A 21,243-nucleotide genomic window follows, 5' to 3' on the forward strand; every position below is an offset into this window, starting at 1 on the left:
GCAGCAGAGAGAACAGCTATTTAAAGTTACATGGTAGAGAGAAAAAAAAGTGAGTGCTTGGGCTGCCCAGCATGCAGCATTTCATAAGAGCCAGCCTATCCCAAATGCCTCCACAGAGTACAAGACAGGAAAGTGTCAGGGAGGGCCTTTTGCAACATTTGCCTTAGATGCCCAAAGAGAAATTTTGGTGCCTCCCATCATCGTGTACTTCTTGGCCATGGTTCTCTTCAGCTTGGTAATGATGGGTTCAATGTCTCCCGTTCCCCCATAAAACGCCAGGTTCTGTGATGAAGAACAAGCTTGTCCTACTCACCAGCATACCCGGCACTGTGCATGGTGTGCAAAATACAGCAGATATGCAATAAATAGATTTCATCAGCTAATTATCTGGATGGGGATAGAGAAGATGAGAACCACTCCTACATAATACAATTTGCTGTCAGGTGTTTAGCTTTTTTTTTTTTTTTTTTGTTAGGATGACAGGCTATAAGGCCTATTTTGGCATCTGAGATGCTGAGATGGACATTTTATTTATTTTTTATTTTTTTAGATTACTTATTTATTTATTTATTTGTCAGAGAGACAGAAAGAGAGAGAACACAAGCAGGGGGAGCAGCAGGATCCCCGCTGAACAGGGAGCCTGATGTGGGGCTCGATCCCAGGACCCTGGGATCATGACCTGAGCCAAAGGCAGGCGCTTAACCCACTGAGCCACCCAGGCATCCCAGAGGTGGAACATTTAAAATGGGGATAGTTTCCCAGTAGGTCCAACCAGATCACTCTGATTTGCAAAAGACACAAGGTAACATCCACACACCTGACACTTACTAACAGCTTTGTTTATTATTTAGTTGATTATTCCATGTTTTTATAGTCGTACAATAATTCTCTTTGAAACAATACTGTTACACCTGAAGTTGGTCACATTATATCCATCCTTCCTTCTATAGTAGTAAAGTGGGGTTTTTTCACACTCAGTTTTTTAATAGAACATTTGAATATCGAGAAGTGTGCTTAACTAAAAATAACAAATGGACCAAACTCTGTGAAAAATGGTCATACACTCAGTTAAAGGTTTAATGGTATTCTGGGGGTCACATACATTCAAGAGGAGACACCATGGTCTCGTGGGGAGCCCAGAGCTGGGGGCATGTGGTGGGTACAAGTGACTCCCTAAGACCTGTTTGGCAGCTTGGAAATTTGAGGTTTAATACTGGTCCAGTGCTGTCACCCTTTCTAGTCAGGATGGGTCCCTCCAGGCAAGCTTTGGGAAATGTCATCAGGGTGTGATCGTTGGATGGTGTCTTCCCAGGGCCAAATCCTGCAGTTAAATCCTCAGGGGAACTTAAAAGACCGTCTCCTGCCCCATTCATATTGGCCTTCCTTTTCACCTGAAAGTAGATGGGACCCAGCCCTAGAGCCTGTGGGCATAGTGTGTGTGTAATAGATGTGAGTAGTGCATGTATGTGTAATGTATGTACGTATAGTGTGTGTTAGTGTATGTAACACGTGTGTAATGTGTGTGTGTATACTGTGTATAGTGTGTATATAATGTGTGTGTAATGTAGGTGTACACTGTGGGTGTGTTGTGTCCAGTGTGTGTGCACAGTCTGTGTAACGTGTGTGTATGATGTGTGTTGTATGTACAGTGTATGTGTATATAATGTGTGTGTAATGTAGGTGTACACTGTGGGTGTGTTGTGTCCAGTGTGTGTGCACAGTCTGTGTAACGTGTGTGTATGATGTGTGTTGTATGTACAGTGTATGTGTATATAATGTGTGTGTAATGTAGGTGTACACTGTGGGTGTGTTGTGTCCAGTGTGTGTGTACAGTCTGTGTAACGTGTGTGTATGATGTGTGTTGTATGTACAGTGTATGTGTATATAATGTGTGTGTAATGTAGGTGTACACTGTGGGTGTGTTGTGTCTAGTGTGTGTGTACAGTCTGTGTAACGTGTGTGTATGATGTGTGTTGTATGTACAGTGTATGTGTATATAATGTGTGTGTAATGTAGGTGTACACTGTGGGTGTGTTGTGTCCAGTGTGTGTGTACAGTCTGTGTAACGTGTGTGTATGATGTGTGTTGTATGTACAGTGTATGTGTATATAATGTGTGTGTAATGTAGGTGTACACTGTGGGTGTGTTGTGTCTAGTGTGTGTGTACAGTCTGTGTAACGTGTGTGTATGATGTGTGTTGTATGTACAGTGTATGTGTATATAATGTGTGTGTAATGTAGGTGTACACTGTGGGTGTGTTGTGTCTAGTGTGTGTGTACAGTCTGTGTAGCGTGTGTGTATGATGTGTGTTGTATGTACAGTGTATGTGTATATAATGTGTGTGTGCCGTGCATGTGTACAATGTGTGTGTGTTTTCTGTATAATGTGTAATGTACATAATAGTGTGTGTGTAGTGTGTGTGCGTGCAAGCACACGTGCCACAAGGAGGACACAGGGGACAGAGGAGGAGGAAGAGGGTCAAGGAGAAGGAAGGGACGAAGGAGGAAGGATGGGACTGGAGAAGAAAAAGATAAAATAGATGAAACCTGGAGGGGCTCGGGGGAGAGAATGAGCCTCCTTGATTTTAATAAAACAGAAGGAGGGGACGGAGAAGAGTAACCCTGACGCCACTCCCCGTCCTCCCACGGCAGCCCGTCGGCTCCAGTCTCCCCCCACCACGCGGCAGGAGGGCAGCGCGGCCCTGGGCTCCCACCACGCTGCGCTGAGCCCGTTTTGTGGGCAGACTTGAATCCGGGGGGCAAGACGGTGGCGGCAGCACAGACCGCTCTCCCCTCGGCCTTGCCCGCTGGCTGGGCTCCAGCTGCCTGTGGCATCGTCCTCTCTGGGGAAGGTCAGGATGTCCCTTTAGGAGCTTTACCCGAGGCCCTGCCCTGACCATGGGTGCCACGGCCGAGGTTTCTGCTAGCCTTCGATCTGGAAGTGGAGGCATTTTGGAGGCAGGTACATTCCAGAATGCCAGACAAATCTTTCCACCTTTTTATGGAAAGACATGGGGAGGGGAGTCAGGCGGCCTGCAGTCTGCCCCCAGGCTCCACCCCCCGGGCCCCAGGGGAGGGCTCCCGCCGCAGATCTGGTGCGCCCGGAAGGGTTCTCCAGCTGCAGAGTGAAGGGTGCACTGCGGGCACATCTGTCCCAGGCGGGGCAGATCCCTGTGGAGCTTACAGATGGGACAGCTGCCTGCCACAGGCAAACTGGCCCAGGGCTGAGGGTGGCAGAGGACTCCTGAGTCCGACAGCCTGAATCCCTATCGCGGCCCAGGCAGAGCTCAGGGAGGCATTTGGGGCAAATTGCATGACTGCTCTTTGCCTCCGGTTCCCCATCACCGCTATGGAGCAATGGAGCTGGGAATAGCTCTTCCTTGGTGGTGGGGCTGGGAGGGGAGGCGGGGGGCGGGGGAGGATGTCGTGAGGATTCAGGGACATGAGAAGTGCTCAAGCAGTGTCGGGGATAGAGTGAGCACTTCGTGAATGGGATCTGTCATTATTATTTAGAAAAAAATCAGTATAGTTCAATATAGATCCTGCGTCTCTTTCCTGACCTTTCTATTGTGTTCCCAAATGAGGAGCCCTGGTCAAAGGCAGGGTGGCTGAAGGTGTGTGTTCAGGCCTCTGAGGTGTGTGGGGACAGTTAAGGCCATTGCTGGGCCACATGGCCCTCACAGCTCTTGCAGAAAGGCTGGGCTTCCTATTAGCTGGGCCACCACTTACGCCCGTGGCAGCAACACTAGGGTCGTGGGGCAGAAGAAAGGGCTGGGCCCCTACTCGCCATCAGAACAAAGGATTTGCAAAACTAGCAAAATAATTAAGCAAATTTAGCAAGTGAGAAATGGACATTAGTTATTTGTGTGTGTGTGATCAGTAATTGTTTTAGTTCACTGAAACCCTGACATGGAGGTCTCAGCCCCTCCTGGACGTTGTCCAGGGACAGTGACGCGGGCACTAAAGAGAATCCAGGCATGTGATACACACTGGTGGTCTGGAGAAGTTCATCCTGGAGGTACAAGAGTTTTTAGAACAATCAGCCCTACTTCTTCCCTAGAATGTAACTGCTAACTAGTCTCCCAGGTAAACTGTTTGGAAGGTGCATTTGACAGGTAGCATTTTGTTGCCTCTTAAAGATCTCATACTGTTTGGAGGAGAGGCAGAGATCCGCCAGAGGGAGATTTCATCCCAATCCTGTCTTAAAATGGGTGAGGACCTAAAAATTCCAACGACTTGCTGGGACCCATATTGGAGGCTCAGTTCACCTCTGAGGTGTGAATCGAGCAGTAGGGAGGCCTGGACGGGGGAACCATGAGGCCTACACAGAGGCCACCCTCCCGATTTTCTCTTTGTCATCTTTCTCTGTGAGCAGAGCTTAGGCTCTCAGAGTGAGATGCTTCCTGAGGAATGCTTGTGGCTGGGGCCTGAGGCCAGTCTGGTGACATTCTGGCCTCATTTCTGTCCCCCATTGTAATGGTCTCAGGGATTCAGTGAGCCCAGGATGCCTTAACCTGATAGACCTTTCATCGGAAGCATGGCAGAACTCGAGCATTGTGATGAACCTCTTGGGAAAAAAAAAATAAATGAAACAAATGAACTATAAAACAAGCCCCAAAGTAATCCCCTAAAGAGAAATGGCACTGCATGAGGCTGCTGCTTGGCAGGTCTACTGATCACGCACATGGAGAACATCATACCAGAGAAGTTCCACAGGGAGCAAGGATCAGTTTCTCCCTGGTTTAGATATTGCCTCTCCCTGGTTTAGAGGTTTTAATGTTCCATTAAAAAATACTAAAAATCCACAGACCAACCCAGATGTTCCTCTCCTCGATTCCTGCTTCCTTTTGGCAGCCACCGTCTGGCCTCGTGGCGTTAGATGTCTTTGCTGTCCCCATAGTCGTTGTAAGGGACGCTCAGGGTCTGCTCCTCACATGTCTTCCTGAGGTCCCGGCTGAGCTCTGACCAGTCGAGTCCATAGGGCTTGATCTCGCTGTAGCGGCAGCCCAGGTACTTAAGGGAGCCTCGTCGCAAGCTTATCTTGGGTTCCTGAAGGAGGCCATTGCACCAACTGCTGAGATCCCCCAGCTGGGAAAGGATGAGGCCAGCCTTCCTATGGAGAGCACGGAGGATACTTAGATTAGAAAGAAGAGAAGGCGGGGAAAGGCGCATAGGCCCTATTAGAGTGAGACTTAAAACTCCCAGAGGGCAGAATCTGGTGTGTCCTGCTTCCTGTTCTATCACGGGCACTCAGAACTCATAAATATCTGTCTAGCAAATGGATGGACGGATGGATGGACAGATGGATGGACGGATGGATGCAAGAACAGTCTGGCTGTGCAAAGTGGGACAGGCACCCAAGCAAAAGAGAGAAAAAAAATGCCATAAGGAAAAATAAAGAAAAGAAAATAATTACTATTTTGGTGGGAATTTATGCCCTTTTAAAATCATAGAGTTGACAGTTTTGAAAGACAAATCAAATCCATTTTCTTTACAGCCAGCAATTTACCATCATTAACTGACAAATAATGTGTTTGAGTGAATATTTCCCTTTTCCAGGCTATTTTAGAACTAAGCAGAAACAGCTGATATACTGAGCCTTGGAGGGTATCAAATGTAACTAATTATGCCCGGATGGAGGGTGTGACAGCGAAATACGGGTGAAGACAACAATGCCCTCTGTGCGCACCGACACAGGACCCTTCTGGGGGGAAACGCAGACTCTCAGAGGCCCACGTGACCTAATTCGTGTTCAGGTGGTCCCCTGCTCCACTCTGCCTTCTCCCTTGGAAAGCCAGGCGGCCATGGCCACTGAGACCCAATCCAGAGAGGGGGGAAAGAGGAGGCCTGTCGCAGATCGCGGGGGCGGGGGGTGGAGAGAGGAGCGGGGGAGAGCAAGGTCGCTCCAAGTTCGCACATGCTGGGGCGCAGTGATCCCTCCGTGCCAACAGGAGAGCCGGATGGCCTCTGCGTGCAGCCTGGGGAAGTCGGCTGTTCCCACAGTCGTCTCGCTGGTGCACAGCCTTCTTCTCCGTGCCCACTGCCAGTGTCAGAGACAGGGGCTCCTGTCATCCAGCTGTCAGAGCTCACCAGCTCTGAGCAACAGAACAGTGTTCCCTCACTCAGCTCCGTCCCTCCTGTTCTTTGAACCCCTAAGCGCCCAGAGAGCCATGGAGTCTCTCTTCTTTGAATGAGCTCCTGTAAAATGCGGTTCTGAAAAAGCTCAATGAACAGCATCCCTTGCAGTATTTATCAGCTGCTCGGCTAACTTCTCATGTGAAGAACCAACACTTTTCTAATTCGGTCACTGATTCTTTCCAGAAAATGGAAGTTTCTGCACTCCGTGGAGAATGACCTTTCAAAGAACAATAAGCACATTCGTTTCATTCCTCCCCTTCTGTCTGGCTGTGACCACCACCACGAGGCAGTGACCTCACCGCATTCCTGGGAGGACGCCCTGAGAGGGGCAGAGATGACGCTGGAGGAAAGGTGTGGAGATTCAGCAGCGGAGTCCAGGGGTGGAGAGAGTGAGAGGTCATCGGAGGGCAGTCGTATTTTCTCCCACTTCAGTGGTGGGTCAGAGGAAGTCAAACACTCTGCCTGACACCTACGTAGCATCTCCTGCAGATGGTCTCTCCTCTGCCTATTTGCCTCTGCGGTTTGGCCAAGCAGGCTTCCAAAAGTCGTCATCAACGGGACTCTGGTGGCCCTTCCTCTTAATTTATCCCACTACATGTCATTAGTTGTTGACAAATTCTTGGAAGGTGGAGGGAGAGGGAGCGAAGGGAGAATGAGGGCATGTGCATCATCCTCAAGACAAGGACACAGGAAAAGAAAGAATTTGATTAGCCCATGGAGATTTTGTGGCTACTTTCATAGGTCACTTTAAAAAATAATAATAATAATTAATTTGGGTCTGCCCTTGATCATCTCAGAGCCTGTGGATTTCTTCTTTCTTAGTAGCAATGCAACCAGTGTTGTTGTCAAAGTATTTCAACCCTCAAGTCGATCTGAAGGCCTCCATGAAAGTTAAGGGAATGGATTTAACTGAACTGAGGGGCTCCTTTCTGCCTGCTCACAGGGAGTGTGTAGCCCACAGAACCTCTTCTGTTCACGCTCACAACCAACTCCAAAGGTGGTGGATGCATCTCAAGGCAGAGGGCTTTTCCCTTCCTGTGGTTCTCCCCATGACACTGGAAAGTAAAACTTGATTTCCAGAAGCTAATGAAATTACACACTGTCTTCTAATACAGAGCCTTGAAAAACCAGCATCACACATGCAAGGGTCTCCAGGGAGGAGAGTCTGGGAAGAGAATGTCAAGTCAGCAGCATGCCTTACTTTGCAGGGGGATCCACACTTCTTCCCCTGCTCACTTTCTTTATTAACCAATTTTCCTTCTGACTCTTGAGTTACAAGAGAGAAATTTTAAAAGCAATCCTAATGCCCTTGGAAATCAAGATGATATATGCAATGTTAGTGCTATTCAAATTGTGACATTTATGTTCCCTAACCGAAAACTGTATATATACACTCAATAAATGTCAGAAGGATGGAGGAAAGGAGGAGGGGAGCGGGGGGGGGCAGAGTGAGGTGGGGGGGAGGGAGCTAGGGAGAGAAGCAGAGAGAGGGGATAATATTAGGCATAAGTAATTATGAGGGCAGGAGTAATAAGGTATGGAGCAGAGAGGACATATCTTAATACATATCAACTTTCTAACCCAGAGTTTGCTTTCTCCTGAAACTGAGACAAAACCAATGAAAAGTCCCTTATATATTTCCCTCTGTGTCCTGGTCCACAGCCATGGCATCTGTTTGCCTGAGGACTATCAACCTTTATAATAACTGCAGGAAATAATCTATGGAATGCAGAGAGATTCTTCCTAAACTTACACATGAAATCATTGCATTTCGGAAGATAATCCTAAACTTCTTCCTCCTTTCAAAAGTAAGAGAATTTCCTGTCCTGGGAATGTCCTGAACAATGGTCTTCTGGAGAGTTTATAATTTCAGGTGACGAGAAACACACTGACACTGGGTCTCCCTCCAGTTCGATCAGCAGTCAGATAGATGGGACAACTTTTGGGTGATACTTTCGGGCAGCCTCTTGGCAGGAGTGCAAGAATTCTTTAAGTGCCAGAGAATTCCATTGCGTTGATTGTCTTCATTTGCTTTCCTTTTTTTCCCCCTAAAAATAGTCCATGCACTCCCCCTTTTTCTTCTTTATGAATTCCTAAATAATTCAAGGACATATAGGCACCAACATTCCATGCAAGGCTCTTTCACTGAATCTATCTGGTAATTCCAGTATTTCCACCAAAATCTGTTTTTCTCAGAGCAGGAATATGTAGCCGTGATGAATGAAACAAAAGGAAGGTGGTATCTGTACACATTCTTCCAATTCCTCTTTCCAAGAATGCTGTCTATGTTGTATAACCTAAAAGCAGTGGGTACTGAGTATTGAAAAGTCATAGCCTTGGGGCCAGGGAACTCTGGCAAACACTATACTGTCCTAACTTTGGCCAACATAGATGTCAAGGTGGGTCTTGGCCACCCCCACGTTGTCTTTCCAAAGGATGTGCAATTTAGCTGAAAACATGTCTATATAATGCATATTGTATATGCAAAGCTCATACACAATAAATAGTTTTGGATAACGATAACCTCTTCAATAAAATTCCTAATTTTCTTTCACAGCTCCTACCGTTTTTAGCATTTGGAATGCTGTGTCAGCATGATAAAGAGGTGGGTAAAACAGGTCAAGGGCAAAGATTTTTTTCAGAGTTCAGGAAATGTATTCATGACTTCCCTACTTAAATACAGCTTATCCAAACTGATCTATATGAACTGAGCTGTATAAAAGCACAGGACTTACTTCTCGGAGCACCTAAGCTCACCCAGGAAATCTTTGTGAATCCATGGGTGCAGTATGATAGTGTACAGAATTTCAAAGAGCCAACATCTTTGTAAGAGGCAATGGTGTTTGTGTTACCTGGGGCCTAATTCATCCTCACACCGCCAGGTGAATTCTCCAAAACTCTCATAGTGCTGGTTATAGTGGTAGAGGACTCGATGTAGGGTGGGGGAACCCAGATCCAGGAGGGTGTTATAGGCCGTCTGTTGCTCCTTCCCACTGGTATAGCCATTGAAGAGATTGTAGATCTTGTCTGCTATTTCTGAGGAGGGCAGAAAAGGCAAATAAATAACATTTTAAATACATGTATATATACACACAACATATATGTGTGTACGTGTATGGAGACGTGTGTATATCATATTTACACGTATACGTGTGTGTGTATGTGTGTGTGATGTTGCTTAAAGAATACTGAACCTGGAGCCCGGAGACTGTGATTTGAGTAACTCACTTTTATCTCAGCCCCATTGGTTGTTGCTCTCTTTTCTAAAAAATGAAAACCTTCAAATAAATATCTCTGAGGTCAACTTCAGTTATAATATTCTTTGTCTTTACCCATGTTTCCTGAAAATACAGTGCCTGTGGCAAAAAGATCTCAGAGGAATACTTTATTGGCAAGTGCAGTCCCGGGGATGCTGGAGGGAGGACAGAAGGAAATGAGGTGAGAAAGGAGGCTGAGGGGAATGTAGGGGGCGTGCTAAGGAACAGGTGGTACGCCTTGCAGAAGAGGAAGCTGCTGGATCCCCACGGGTCCATCCAGGGGGAGAATGGAAGACTTTAGCCTCAGCTCCCCTCTCCGATTTCTCTGTGGGGCCTTTTCACGTTTGCCCCCCTTGAGGCATTAGCAACCCTGCACTTCCAGGTCACATATGCGGGGGGACCAAGTGGGTCCTGCAAAAGCACAGGGAAGCCTAGGGGGGCAGAAATTTGGCTCAGGGATGGAGGGAAGCACTGTGAGGTGATGCTTGAGCAACGTGAAGAACCAGGAGTGGCCGCAGTCCCAAAAGCAACCCGGCCCCCTTATTGCAGGACTGCAGAGCCTTCGCTAGGGCTCCCCAGACCAGACACGAAGACAAGCTTGCAGATGTGTGGTGACACAGAAGCAGAATCCAGTACATCCTGCAGTCCAAATGAGTAATCTTTCAGTTTAATTTATAACTCTTAGATTTCTCCCCCAAGGTGTACATTGCTAAGACCGAACTTGGTGATGTGGCAAAGTGGCAATGAATTTGTATAGCCTTGGCATTTTTTCCTATGGAGCTTGAAGCACTTTATCATTAAATGTTTTCATATTAAACCTGTCAGAGAGAAGATTTGTTCACATTTCCTTCCTCAACAGCTGGGAACTGAGATCTGGAGAGCAGAACTCTGTCTCCGATCCAGTGTTTAATCTGGGGATGAAGAAACTAAGTCTATAGGTTTCCAAGCCAGCACTTTGCCCACTTGACCCCCTGGTCAGCCAAAAGGCATAGCAACCTGATTCCTTGTCACAGTTCCAAGTGAATTCTGGGCTGTTGGTAAGTACAAAGTCATTGTTGTAGGGGTTTTCTGGGTTGGAAGGAAGAAAATTTCTACCCCTACTCTGTCCAGACACTGCAATGATTTCCTTACTTTTCTATCTTGCCCATTGCCTATGAGGACAGGAGCTTACTTCTACCATGTCCTGAGTGGCTAGCACAGGGCCAAACAACATAGTAGATTAAAAAAATGTTAGTTAAATGAATGTAATTCATGACCTTTCCAGTGCTCTCTCTCCATCCAGGCTCTACCAATCCTTTAGCAACCAAACTCTTGTAGCCAGCACCTTAACTGCATTATAAATAACTTTGGTCCAGAAATCCATTTAGATTTTCAAGATTTTTAAATTCTCAGGTTGTTAAAATAGGATCAAGAGATAAAGTGGATGGTGCCTTAGAACATAAAGATCTATGGTATCCCCAGTTACTTATTAATGGCCTACTGATTGTCAAGAACTTCACATATATGGACTCCAATCCTCATACCAACACTGCAAGATGGATATGAATGTCCCTCTCCTCCACACGAGGACATTCAGAGAGAGGCTGAGAGAGGCCAGGTGACCTACCCAAGGTCATATAGCCAGTGTGGGCTGGAGTCAAGATTTAAAACCATGTCTATCTTCCATTGCTCTTTTGTACCAACGCTCAGGGGATGGTAGTGTTTGGCCAATTTAAGAAGATATAGGAGGCAGAGTCTTGGGGGATGCAAATCCGGGGTGACTATTTCTCGTAGAGGACTTCTCCTAGTTGGCCCATGGATGCCAAGTAAGAGGGAGTCCTGATAAGTATGCAGGGGACCTCTTGTTCCCAGAGTTGAGACAGACAGAAGCAGAGGGACTATTCTAAGAGCTGTGTTGTTTCCAACGGGAGGAAGAGTACATGTACTGAGAGATGAAAGACCAGGGGAGGAAAAATGTGGGCGATCAGACCAGAGCCCAGATAGGAAGGTCTGGGGTTCCTTTTCCCAGGCTTTTCATTGATGCCTCTCTGTTCTTATTTCTAGTGATGGGAAATAGCATCCCAGACCCCGGGTCCTGGTTATAACTATCCCCGCCAAGGAACAGAGACAGCTGAGAATGTGTTTTCCAGCGTATTTACTCTTTTCATAACACAACGGTAATTACCTAGCTAGAGGAGGCTGCTGCTTCCCACTAGCAGCAGCACGTGTGCCTGAGACCAGGTGGGAAAGGCCCGGGCACCACCAGAAACCTCCTAAAACCAAGATAATCTAACTCCGGGGCGTGCTTACAAGCCAACATCAGTAAATGGGATGCTATATTCAGAAGGATATACGCTAGATTCCTAGTGCATGAGTATTTCTGGTTCCTCCTATTTCAACTGCGAAAATTTAGAGATATTATTTCATTAGCTTTCACAGCATCTCAGGAAGTCACTAACTCAGAGAATGGAAAAGAGCACAAGGTATTTTTAGTTACCATTTTACCCAGTTTTCAGCTTCACAGAAGTCTTGGGCTATCCAAAATAGGGATCTGTCTTCCCTGTCTTTAAAATACATGATGTTCAGGAATAGTTAAAATGCACGTGGAGAGATGGCAGGGAGTCTACAGACGTGGCCCCATCATGGAAAAGGGAAGCTGAGTTATTAGTTATCAGAAGGGAGGCCGTACCTCTCAGGCAGCAGAATAAACCAACAGGGTGGGGACTGAAGCCCTCAGACCCAGAGGGTGGTTAGGAACTGACACCATGACATATATGAAGGTGGGCTCTACCACACCAGCTGTGTGGCCTTGGACAACTTACTTAACCTCTCTGGGTCTTAGTTTCCTTTTCTGTTCAATCATGGTGAATGATATACACCTTCCAAGATTATGGTGAAACCAAAAGTGACATTAAATGTAAAGCCTTTCTGCAGCACAACGTCTGGACCCAAGAAGCATACCTTTATTCATTCACTCAATACAATTTTTCCTGAGGGCTTACCACGTGCTCAACGCTTTTCTAGGCACTTGGGCTACGGTGGGGAGAAACTGACAAAATTCTTCACCCTTGAGGCACTTACAGTGTAGTGGGAGGAGGCATTTCGGGAAGCAATATACATCGCCAATACAATATCCTCTGTGAGGAAATGGGAGGAAGTCAGGTAGGAGAAGGAAGCATGGGAGTGTTGTGTAGGATTAAGCAGGGTAGCCATGATAGGTCTCATTGAAGAGATGACCCTGGGGCTGAGAGCTGGAGGAAGGGAGGAGATGAGCTGCAGGGCTGTGTGGGGAAGAGCATGCCAGGGAGAAGCAAGGCCAGCAGAGAGCTCCCAGCCTTTGGGCTGTGTATTTGAAAATAGCAAATAAGCCACAGTATTTGGAGTAAGATGAGTTGAGAGGAGAACCAGACAACCAGGAGATGCTATTTTATTATTATTATTTATGATGATGATTAATTGTTACTGGTTCTCCAGGAGATCATGCTTTCCCCAATGCCATGAGAGAGACACTGAAACATGGGAGTCCAAGAGACTGGGGCAAATAGTCTTATTTGAATGAGAGGAGTGACTCTGGGGCAGAAGGAAGCTTTCTTATACCCCAGCAGTGGCTATGAAATTTACTATGAAATGAGAATCCTGGGAGGCATACACACCACCTAAAGCCTCCCTTGGTGCTATAACAAAAATCCCCCGAACGGAAGTCCTAAGTCACCATTTTCAGTAGTCCCTGGGCGGGGAGGGCTGAGACCTCAGTCTGTCCCCACAGTGAAGTAACTGACTACAGAATTCCCTATGAAAACCTGAGGGCAATGATCCTTGTCATTCCTGGCTCTGTCCACACCACGAGGTCCCCTCCCCCACCCCCTGCCCGTCCGGCCTCCCTGTGCAGCCCCTCCCCAGGCTGCTCTGTGCTGCCTTCACACCCGTGACTCTCAACCTTGGGAATCAAGCTTGATTCTCCACAGGGAAGGCCTGTGAAAACACAGATCGTTGGCTCCCTCCGGAGTTCCTGATTGAGTAGGTCTCAGATGGAACCTGAGAATTTGCCTTTCTGACAAGTTCCAAGGTGATGCTGTTGCAGCTGGTGATCCGGATCACGCTTAGAGAACCACTACTCTATATGAATTCATTCTCTCAACAGTTTCCTTGCTTCCTCTGGGACCAGTAATATGGCAAACAACTCTCCCTTTACCCTTGACCTTGGCAAACACTCTTCCCTGTCTCCATGTCCCTGTGTTGGCAGAAACTTGCCTGAAACGTTCGTCCACACAGAGGAATCCTCCCATGCCCCAGTCCCTCAGCCTCTCTTGACCTCCTACAAACAATTTACTGCTCTTTGTGTATATATGTAAGAGTCCCCCCACCTTAAAAACTCACCTGCCTCTTCCTATTTCCCCCGGCTCACTTCCTGGCCATTGTTCTACATCCATGGAAAATTCTGGCATCTGGTTCATTCTCCACTTCATTTCTCATCACTATTTTGGGTGACTTCACTGTCCATATGAAAGACCTCTTTAAGACTAGAACCACCACCAACCCCCCCCACCCCCCCCCCGCCAGCTGCCAAGAGTCAGTCATTGTCTGAGACCTTCTCCAGCTTTGAAACGGTAAATCCCAACATCACATATGGTGAACACAACCTCCTTTCAAGCTTCCTGTACTTCCCTCCATCAAATCTGTCCTTCAGCCCCCAGGTCTTTTGGCTCCACCATTCCCTCCGGGCATCAGCTCTGTATCTACATCCTTCTCTACCTGACATAATCCACAGGGCCCATGGCCTGTGCCCTCAACCAGCTTGCTCCATCCTTGGCCTCTTCTCTGCCTTCATCTAGGATGCTGGGGTCTGCTGGGGGACAGTCCAAGCCATTGAACTAGGCGGTTCTGCTCAGCCTGCCTTGGCATGACTTTTTTCTTTCCTGCTCCAAGCCATCAGCAAATCCTTTCAGTTCTACCATCAAAATAATTTAGAACCAAACCACCTCTCGCCACCTCTCTCACGAGCATCCTCTCTCCTCTGTCCCTGCCATTGCCTTGGCTCCCCACTGGACCTGCTACTTGGAGTCCACTCTCAGCACAGCAGGTGAATGAGCCTGTGAAACACTAAGCCCCATCACGTCCCTCTTCTGCTTGAAGTGCTCAGCGCTTCCCTGCTTAGTCCCAGGCCGAGTCCCCATCCCTGCGCTGGGCCCCTGGGAGCTCGTCTCCACCTTCTCTCTTCTCCATCCCTCGCCACCACAGAGGCGTCCTTTCCCATCTTCAAACACACCAGGCATCTCTGTCCTGTTGCTCCTCTATCTGGAATGATCTTCCGTGGGTATCTTTGTGTCTTCCTCCTTCACCCTCTTCCCAAACCACGCCAGTTAAAATGCTGCCCTGTGTATTGCTTATCCCATTTCCCTGCTAGTCAGTCTCCATAACGTACATCACCATCTGAAATATTTGTTTTACTATCTTTTGTAGTTTGTCCACCCTGCTGAAATCTAAGCTCCAGGAGGCAGGGGTTTTGCCCCCTAAAGCCTAGACCAGGTATTTAGTTGGGGCTTTATATGTGTGGTATGATTTGATGCATTTATGAAATCAGATTACACAGTTTTTGAAAACAAATTCTGAGTCTAATTTTTGTTGTTTCTGTAGTATCTAATCCCAGGGCTCAATAAATGCCAAAGGAAGGAAGGGACAAGAATTTATGTTTGGCATCAGGAAAGAAGGATGGATGCTGGGGGGAGTGATGGATGAGAGCTGGCCTTCACTTCGTGAAGCTTCACAGAGAACTCTTGCAAGGCCATGCCCCAGCCCGGACATGAGGCTGGTCTTATCACTGACATGAGCTCGTTCTTCCCCGGGAAGGACGCTCTCAGTAGAACACGGCTGGCAGCTCACTTGCTCAGTGGCTTCAGTGTCATGATGTGGTAAAATTCTTCATAGAAAGTATCTGGTTTAGGAAAAGTGTTCATATAAGGAGTAGTCTGGCTTCCTGCTGGATCATTAGGAGCTGAGGTCATGCTCTGGGTCACTTAAAAGCTAATTCCCATTTGTTGTTAGGTTTAAACTCAGACCCAAGTAAGTTATATTTATGATCACCATCTGGGTTTGAAGGAGGCAAAGCATATGGTTTTTCGGTAGAGCTGCTAGAACTGTATTAATTTGTGAGGATCCCCTCAATGAGTCCACCTCATTAATCTGCACGTTTGCCCTGTATGGGACTCCTTCCTGGCGGAAGAGTAAAAGCACGTGGGGATGCTACCTCATTGTCTCAGCATGAAATTGACTTTCCTGCATGCAGCTGGTCTGCTGGGATTTCAGATACTCTCCTTCGTCGGGGAGCCCACATGAGCAGAAGCACATCTTGATTCACTTTGGAGGCTGGAATTAACCCAAAGGAGCCCCACAGAGAAACAGAATAGCGGTCTTTCCAAGGCATGCTACTCTATGTTGGCCCCTCTTTACTCCAGAGTTGCTGTCTGTCCATCTATTTCTGCAGGTAGCACTGTGCTGCAGATCTACCCGCTCATCACCTCTCTGATGCCCTACCACCAGCCTGCTGCCTATTTAGCAAGCAAGTCCAAGGTGCCTACTGTGGCCGGCAAGGACACAAGCAAATTCTCCAAAACAAAATTAGCTGGAGCACCTTCTCACCACCTGCTCCTCTCTGGCTTGAAGTAAGAAATCAACAGATGATGACCTAAGGGTGCCAGGGGGCCTCTCCCGATAGTCTCTCATCTGAGGGTTTTCAACCCCAGACTCTGCTTTCATCATCAAGGGATTTCGAGACCTTCAAAAGTCATTTGGTCCATACCCTATAAGCCAGGCAGCACTCACTCCGGTGAGAAGCACATCTGTCTTACACGTAAAGGTCTCCACTCCACCGGAACGTCCCAGTGGATTCTAATTCTAATTCTAATTCTCCCTGAAAGGGAGAATTTTTTTTCTACCTAACTTGAACACTCTTTTTTTTTTTTTTAATGTAGGTCTTTTTCTCATTCAGAGACAAAGAAAGGTTTTCACTCTTTTACACAATGACCTTCTAAATAATCTGATTTAACATCGTAGGCAAAATGGGAATTGATGTCAAATAATGAGTCTGAGTGCTGACTCTGTTCAGTGCTCACTTTGTGACCCTGGTCAGCTGTTCACTTGACTCTGCATCTCAATTTCCACATCTATAAAATGGGGGCAGTATTCTATCCATTCAGTAAATCCTTATTGGGTCCCTATTAGAAAGCAGACTCTGCATGGTTAGTGGTAGCATTTCCAAATTAACAGAGACAGTGATGCTGGAATTCTAGGTTAAGCCAGTTTCAATCAGGGAAATATTGTGGCTAAGCACATTGCTGGTACCCCTGAAATCATTATGTCCCCTGACTCCTGCTGTATCAGGTTGACTACAAGGGGCACGATGTTAGAATGTATACTTCCTAGCATTTACTGAACAGTTACTATGGGATGGGCACTTAAAAAAATACTGTAAATTCACTCATTTAATTCTTACTAGAATCCTATCAGGTAGGGTACTATTATCCCTTCCCCCATTTTATAGAGTAGTAAATTGAGAGATGAGGTGAAGTAAACTGCTCAAGGTCAAGTACATAGCAGAGCAGGAATTTGAAGCTGGATGGTCTGACTCCAGAGCCTAAGATTGTCTGTAACCAGTCAGTCACCATGCTGCCTTCCTTTTATGTGTTAGGGACGTAATAGTGAGTAAACCAAACCAGACTTTGCTCTCCTGGAGTTCACTGTCCAGTGAGGTAGATATTGAACACATGATTCTAATAACAAACGGAGATGAATGTGCTGAAGGAAAGTAACATGATACTGTGAGAACATCTAGCAGTCACCCTTGACCTCTTGACTGTACCAAGGAAGGGATACCTGACCCGAAATCTGCAGGCTGAGAGAAGCTAGTTAGTTAATCAGGGGTGGGGGTAAAGGGTGTTCAAGGTAATGAGATGGACATGTGCAAAGGGCCGGTGGTAGGAGTGGGAATGGTGTGAAGGACCTGAGAAAGGCAGTGAGGCTGAAATGCAAAGATCGATGGGGAAAGTGGATGAGAAGAGGCTGGAAAAGTGTGTGAGGGTCACCTCATTTAGGTCCTAATGTGTCTGTTAAGTATTTTGGTCTTTGTCACAAGAAGAATGGCAATCCATTAAAGAGTTTTAAGAAGGGGCCTTAATATGATCAGATTCCTGAGTTGAAAAGAATAGTGTCACACACATTAAATGAGGTGATAAATGTGAGAATCCTTCCAGAAGCTGTAAAGTGTTACAGCATCGGTGATTTTAGTTAAGGTAGGTCTGGTCACTCTCTCCCCTGTGATTTTGCATCACCGTGCACACCCCTTGATCGCTGCGGGCTTGTGCCCCTCATGGGCAGCCTGATACACCTGGAGTCAGGAGCCATCTCAGGCAACGTGAGGAGCCAGCAATCGGCTTGGCCACACTGTTTCCCTTCCTGAAACCTGCACGCCTGAGCTCCCTGTGATGGCCCATGTGTCCGCTCATGTGCAAATCAGCCCTATTCCCCTGGAGAGCCCGCAGTGGTTGGTCAGAGCCCTGTTCTTGGTGTGAGAGCCCTGCAGAAGGGATGCCCAAGACGGCCAAATCCTGGCTGTGGACAGCATGTGCTAAGCCTCAGAGCAGGGGACACTATCAAGACCCGCCAAGGGGCATGGGGAGGAAAGGGAGTTCCCGCAAGTGTGCTGTTTGCACAGATGTCCACATCTGTAGCCTTTCTATGTTTTAATTCAAAAGAACTCTGCTGATGTACACACACATATGAAGAGAGGAATCCCAAGGGCAGAGGTCACAGGACTCCACCATGTACCTAAGCACCTGGTGTGTTACTGTGCGTGCCCAGGGGTTTTGCCAGTGTGTCCTCCCAGCTCCCTGACCCCCAGTGTGTGAGATAATGGGGTACCGTGAGGATCTCTGCCGGAGGCAGAGGTGGAGGAGTACTCACAGACACGTGCCACTCCGGGGCTGGGCCTTGAGTTCTCCCCCTTCCCCGTGGAACCCCAGGTTGTTCTGTTTGACTCCCTTGCTCCCACTTCCGTCACGGCGAGGGGAGGCCCCTGGGGCGTCCCTCTGCAGGCTCTGCTGTCACTTACCCTGGGCCTTGACATCATCCACCACGGGGCAGGGGGTCTTCACAATCACATCGCTGGGCCTGGAACGCCGTCCGGTGTTGTCCACTCCCCACAGGGTGAACCTGGCAGACGGGGGAGGGCGTCATTAGCAGAGAGAAGCTGAGGCCCAGGCTGATGGCCACGCTGAGCTGGGGCGGGTTTGCACCAGGGCACAAAGCAGTGGTTCTCAACGTGGGGCCCTCAGACCCGCAGTGTCAACATCACCTGGGGACTTGGTAGCAATGAAAACTCTCCCACCCAACCCCAGACCGACTGAAGCAGGCTCTCACAAGCTTTCTGGGTGAGTCTGATGCCACTTACACGCTGACGGCACCCGAGCCGAGGGAAGGAGTTAGAAACTTGGGTCAGAACTCGGGTTGGGTCTGAAGCCCGGCTGCTGGGAATGTGATGACGTGCCTGGGGGCAGGGCCGGGACCACACCTGGGGACTCCGTGGGAAGCCTGGGTCTGAAGCCCGGCTGCTGGGAATGTGATGACGTGCCTGGGGGCAGGGCCGGGACCACACCTGGGGACTCTGTGGGAAGCCTGGCCTCCTGGCTGTCAGGCAGGCCTGGGCCAGTGCTGGGCATGCCCTCCTCCCTACACCAGGCGGCTCAGTCCGTCCCACTGGCCTCTCCTCCTTGGTTCAGATCTACCTTCTTGCCTGGTACTAAACCCTGCCCTGACCCTGCAACCAAATTCTAGCACCCTGCAATGTTTCTCTCCCTGCCACCTCCCCTTCTCTCCTCCTCAGTCTGAGTGGGCTCTTTGCATCACACCAGCCCCACACAGCTTCCCAGGGGCTGCCTGGATCCCTAGCAATGGCACCACCCCAGAAATGTTTTCATCTCTGGTCCTCCCACACACCTGATCAGCCCAGCTGGTATGTGCTGTTTCTAGAATTGTGGCTGAGGCCACCAAACTGAAGCTGGGGCATCTGTCTGGAACCTTACTCTGATCCTGAGTCTTGTCCTACAACCCGGGTCTCAGGCTGGGTCTCAACTCTTTCCTCTGCCTACCTACTCCAGACTGTCTTGAGCTAAGGTTCTCAGGGATGGGCCCAGAGGCAGCCAGGACAGCCCACAGACCTGCGCCTGCCATCTGGGGTTCCCACACATGGACACGGTTCCCCCGCACACACCTCTGTCCCCACCATGGAGCAGGAGTGCTAGGGAGAGAGAAATGAGAGCCTCGAAGGATGGCCACCATCCTGCAAGCCGTGCTGGGACCGACCTCTAAGGTCCGAGTGAACCCCCCTCTCTCACAGGAGACCCTTATGCGTGGGAAGTCCGGCTCCCCCCACCAGAGGTGGGCCACCTGATCTTTGCGGCAGACTCTGCCCTGACTCTGCCGGGGGCAGGCAGTTCTCACCAGAGTCTGGAGATAGGAAGCCCCGTTCTCTCCCACGCCAGTGCACGGGCACCCTGCTGCTAGCGCCCGCGGGCCCCGCGCCCGGTCTCACCACGGGCTTCTCTTCCTTCCCTGCCCCTCCCTACCCACGTGTCTGAGCCCGCGCTCCTGCGCCCCTAGCCTGGTTTCAGCCACTGCGATCCAGCCCGCCCGGGGCGCTATCCTCTGTGAGACGGCTCTGCCTTGTCTTTTCCTCTCCACCTTCCAGGGTCCTGAGCACGGCCAGCGCTGCAACCTGATGTGATGCTGCCCACCTGTCTGTTTAACGTCACCTGCCCTAGACAGTCTGCGGCTGGGCTCCAGCCACATGCCTCCGGGATTACTTAGCTCTTTAATTTCTAGAAGAGTCCCTGGACTGAGATGAGAAATGTCCTGAGCCTCGGGCACCAAACTGGCTATCAGAGGGACCCTCTGCCTCGGTGCCCGGGAGCCTGGGACGTGTGACCCCCCCACCCCCACCCCGGCTGCTCCCACTCCTGCAGGCAGCTTCGCTCTGTGCCCTCCTTGCGGTAAGCTCCCCACTAACTCGATCGGATCCCGAGCTGGAATGAAAATGCCTGTGCTTAGGTGAATTCTCACATTACTCTGATGGGGCAATTAGTACAAAAGTTAGGGCCCAGAGCCCTACTATTTCTAATAGCAAAGCAAGGTATTAGGAAAGAAGATGCTTCCCCTAACCTCCTAAGCAGAGACGGCACTTATCCTAAGAGCCCTTCCTCAGCGGGCCACCCCGTAGGCCCTGGAGGGACGCTGACAGCAGCCAGCTTAAATTTACCACCAAAGCCCAGGGGGCACTTTCCATATTTTCGTGGGGAAGGGCTGCTCCGTTCATTGTCAGCGTTCTGGTTTCCACCATCGAGCACTCGCAGGGCAGCAAGAAGGTGAGCTGGAATGAGTGGACAGGAGAGAGAAGCCTGACTCCCAAGCCGGAGGGCTAATGTGGGAGTACATTTGCTGCCTCGTCCAAGACTCCTGGGCCCTTTCCACCGCCACCTGGCTGGATTGTCCAGCCTGTCCTTAGAGTCTGTGAGGACACCTGCATGGTGTGTGTGTGGGTGTGAGTGTGTGTGTGAGAGAGAGCGAGGGTGTGTGTGGGTGTGAGAGAGTGTGGGGTGTGTGTGGGGGTGTGTGAGAGTGAGCGTGGGAAGGTGTGTGAGTGTGTGTGGGGGGTATGAGTGTGTGTGTGGGGGGGGATATGAGAGTGTGTGAATGTGTGTGAGGGTGTGAATGTGTGTGAGGGTATGAGAGTGTATGTGGGTGTGTGTGAGTGTGAAGATGTGTGAGAGGGTACGTGAGTGGGTGTGAGTGTGTGCGCACGTGTGAGTGTGAGGGTGTGTGAG

General features: G+C 48.9%; 1 protein-coding gene across 5 annotated transcripts in view; it reads right to left on the reverse strand.

The window, feature by feature from the left end:
- Positions 1-818: 818 nt before the first annotated feature.
- ASTN1 (astrotactin 1) overlaps positions 819-21,243 on the reverse strand; it is a 302,019-nt gene continuing 281,594 nt past the window's right edge. For all 5 annotated transcript variants that reach the window (XM_078078005.1, XM_078078004.1, XM_078078003.1 and 2 more), the window contains 3 exons: positions 18,477-18,577; positions 8,990-9,173; positions 819-5,112 (listed from right to left, as the gene is read on the reverse strand). In XM_078078005.1, coding sequence (XP_077934131.1) covers positions 4,875-5,112; positions 8,990-9,173; positions 18,477-18,577 — 523 coding nt within the window. In that variant the 3' untranslated portion in view covers positions 819-4,874. The remainder of the gene's footprint in view (positions 5,113-8,989; positions 9,174-18,476; positions 18,578-21,243) is intronic.

Source organism: Halichoerus grypus, chromosome 7, assembly GCF_964656455.1.
Source record: "Halichoerus grypus chromosome 7, mHalGry1.hap1.1, whole genome shotgun sequence".
In the NCBI taxonomy this organism is placed as follows: Eukaryota; Metazoa; Chordata; class Mammalia; order Carnivora; family Phocidae; genus Halichoerus; species Halichoerus grypus.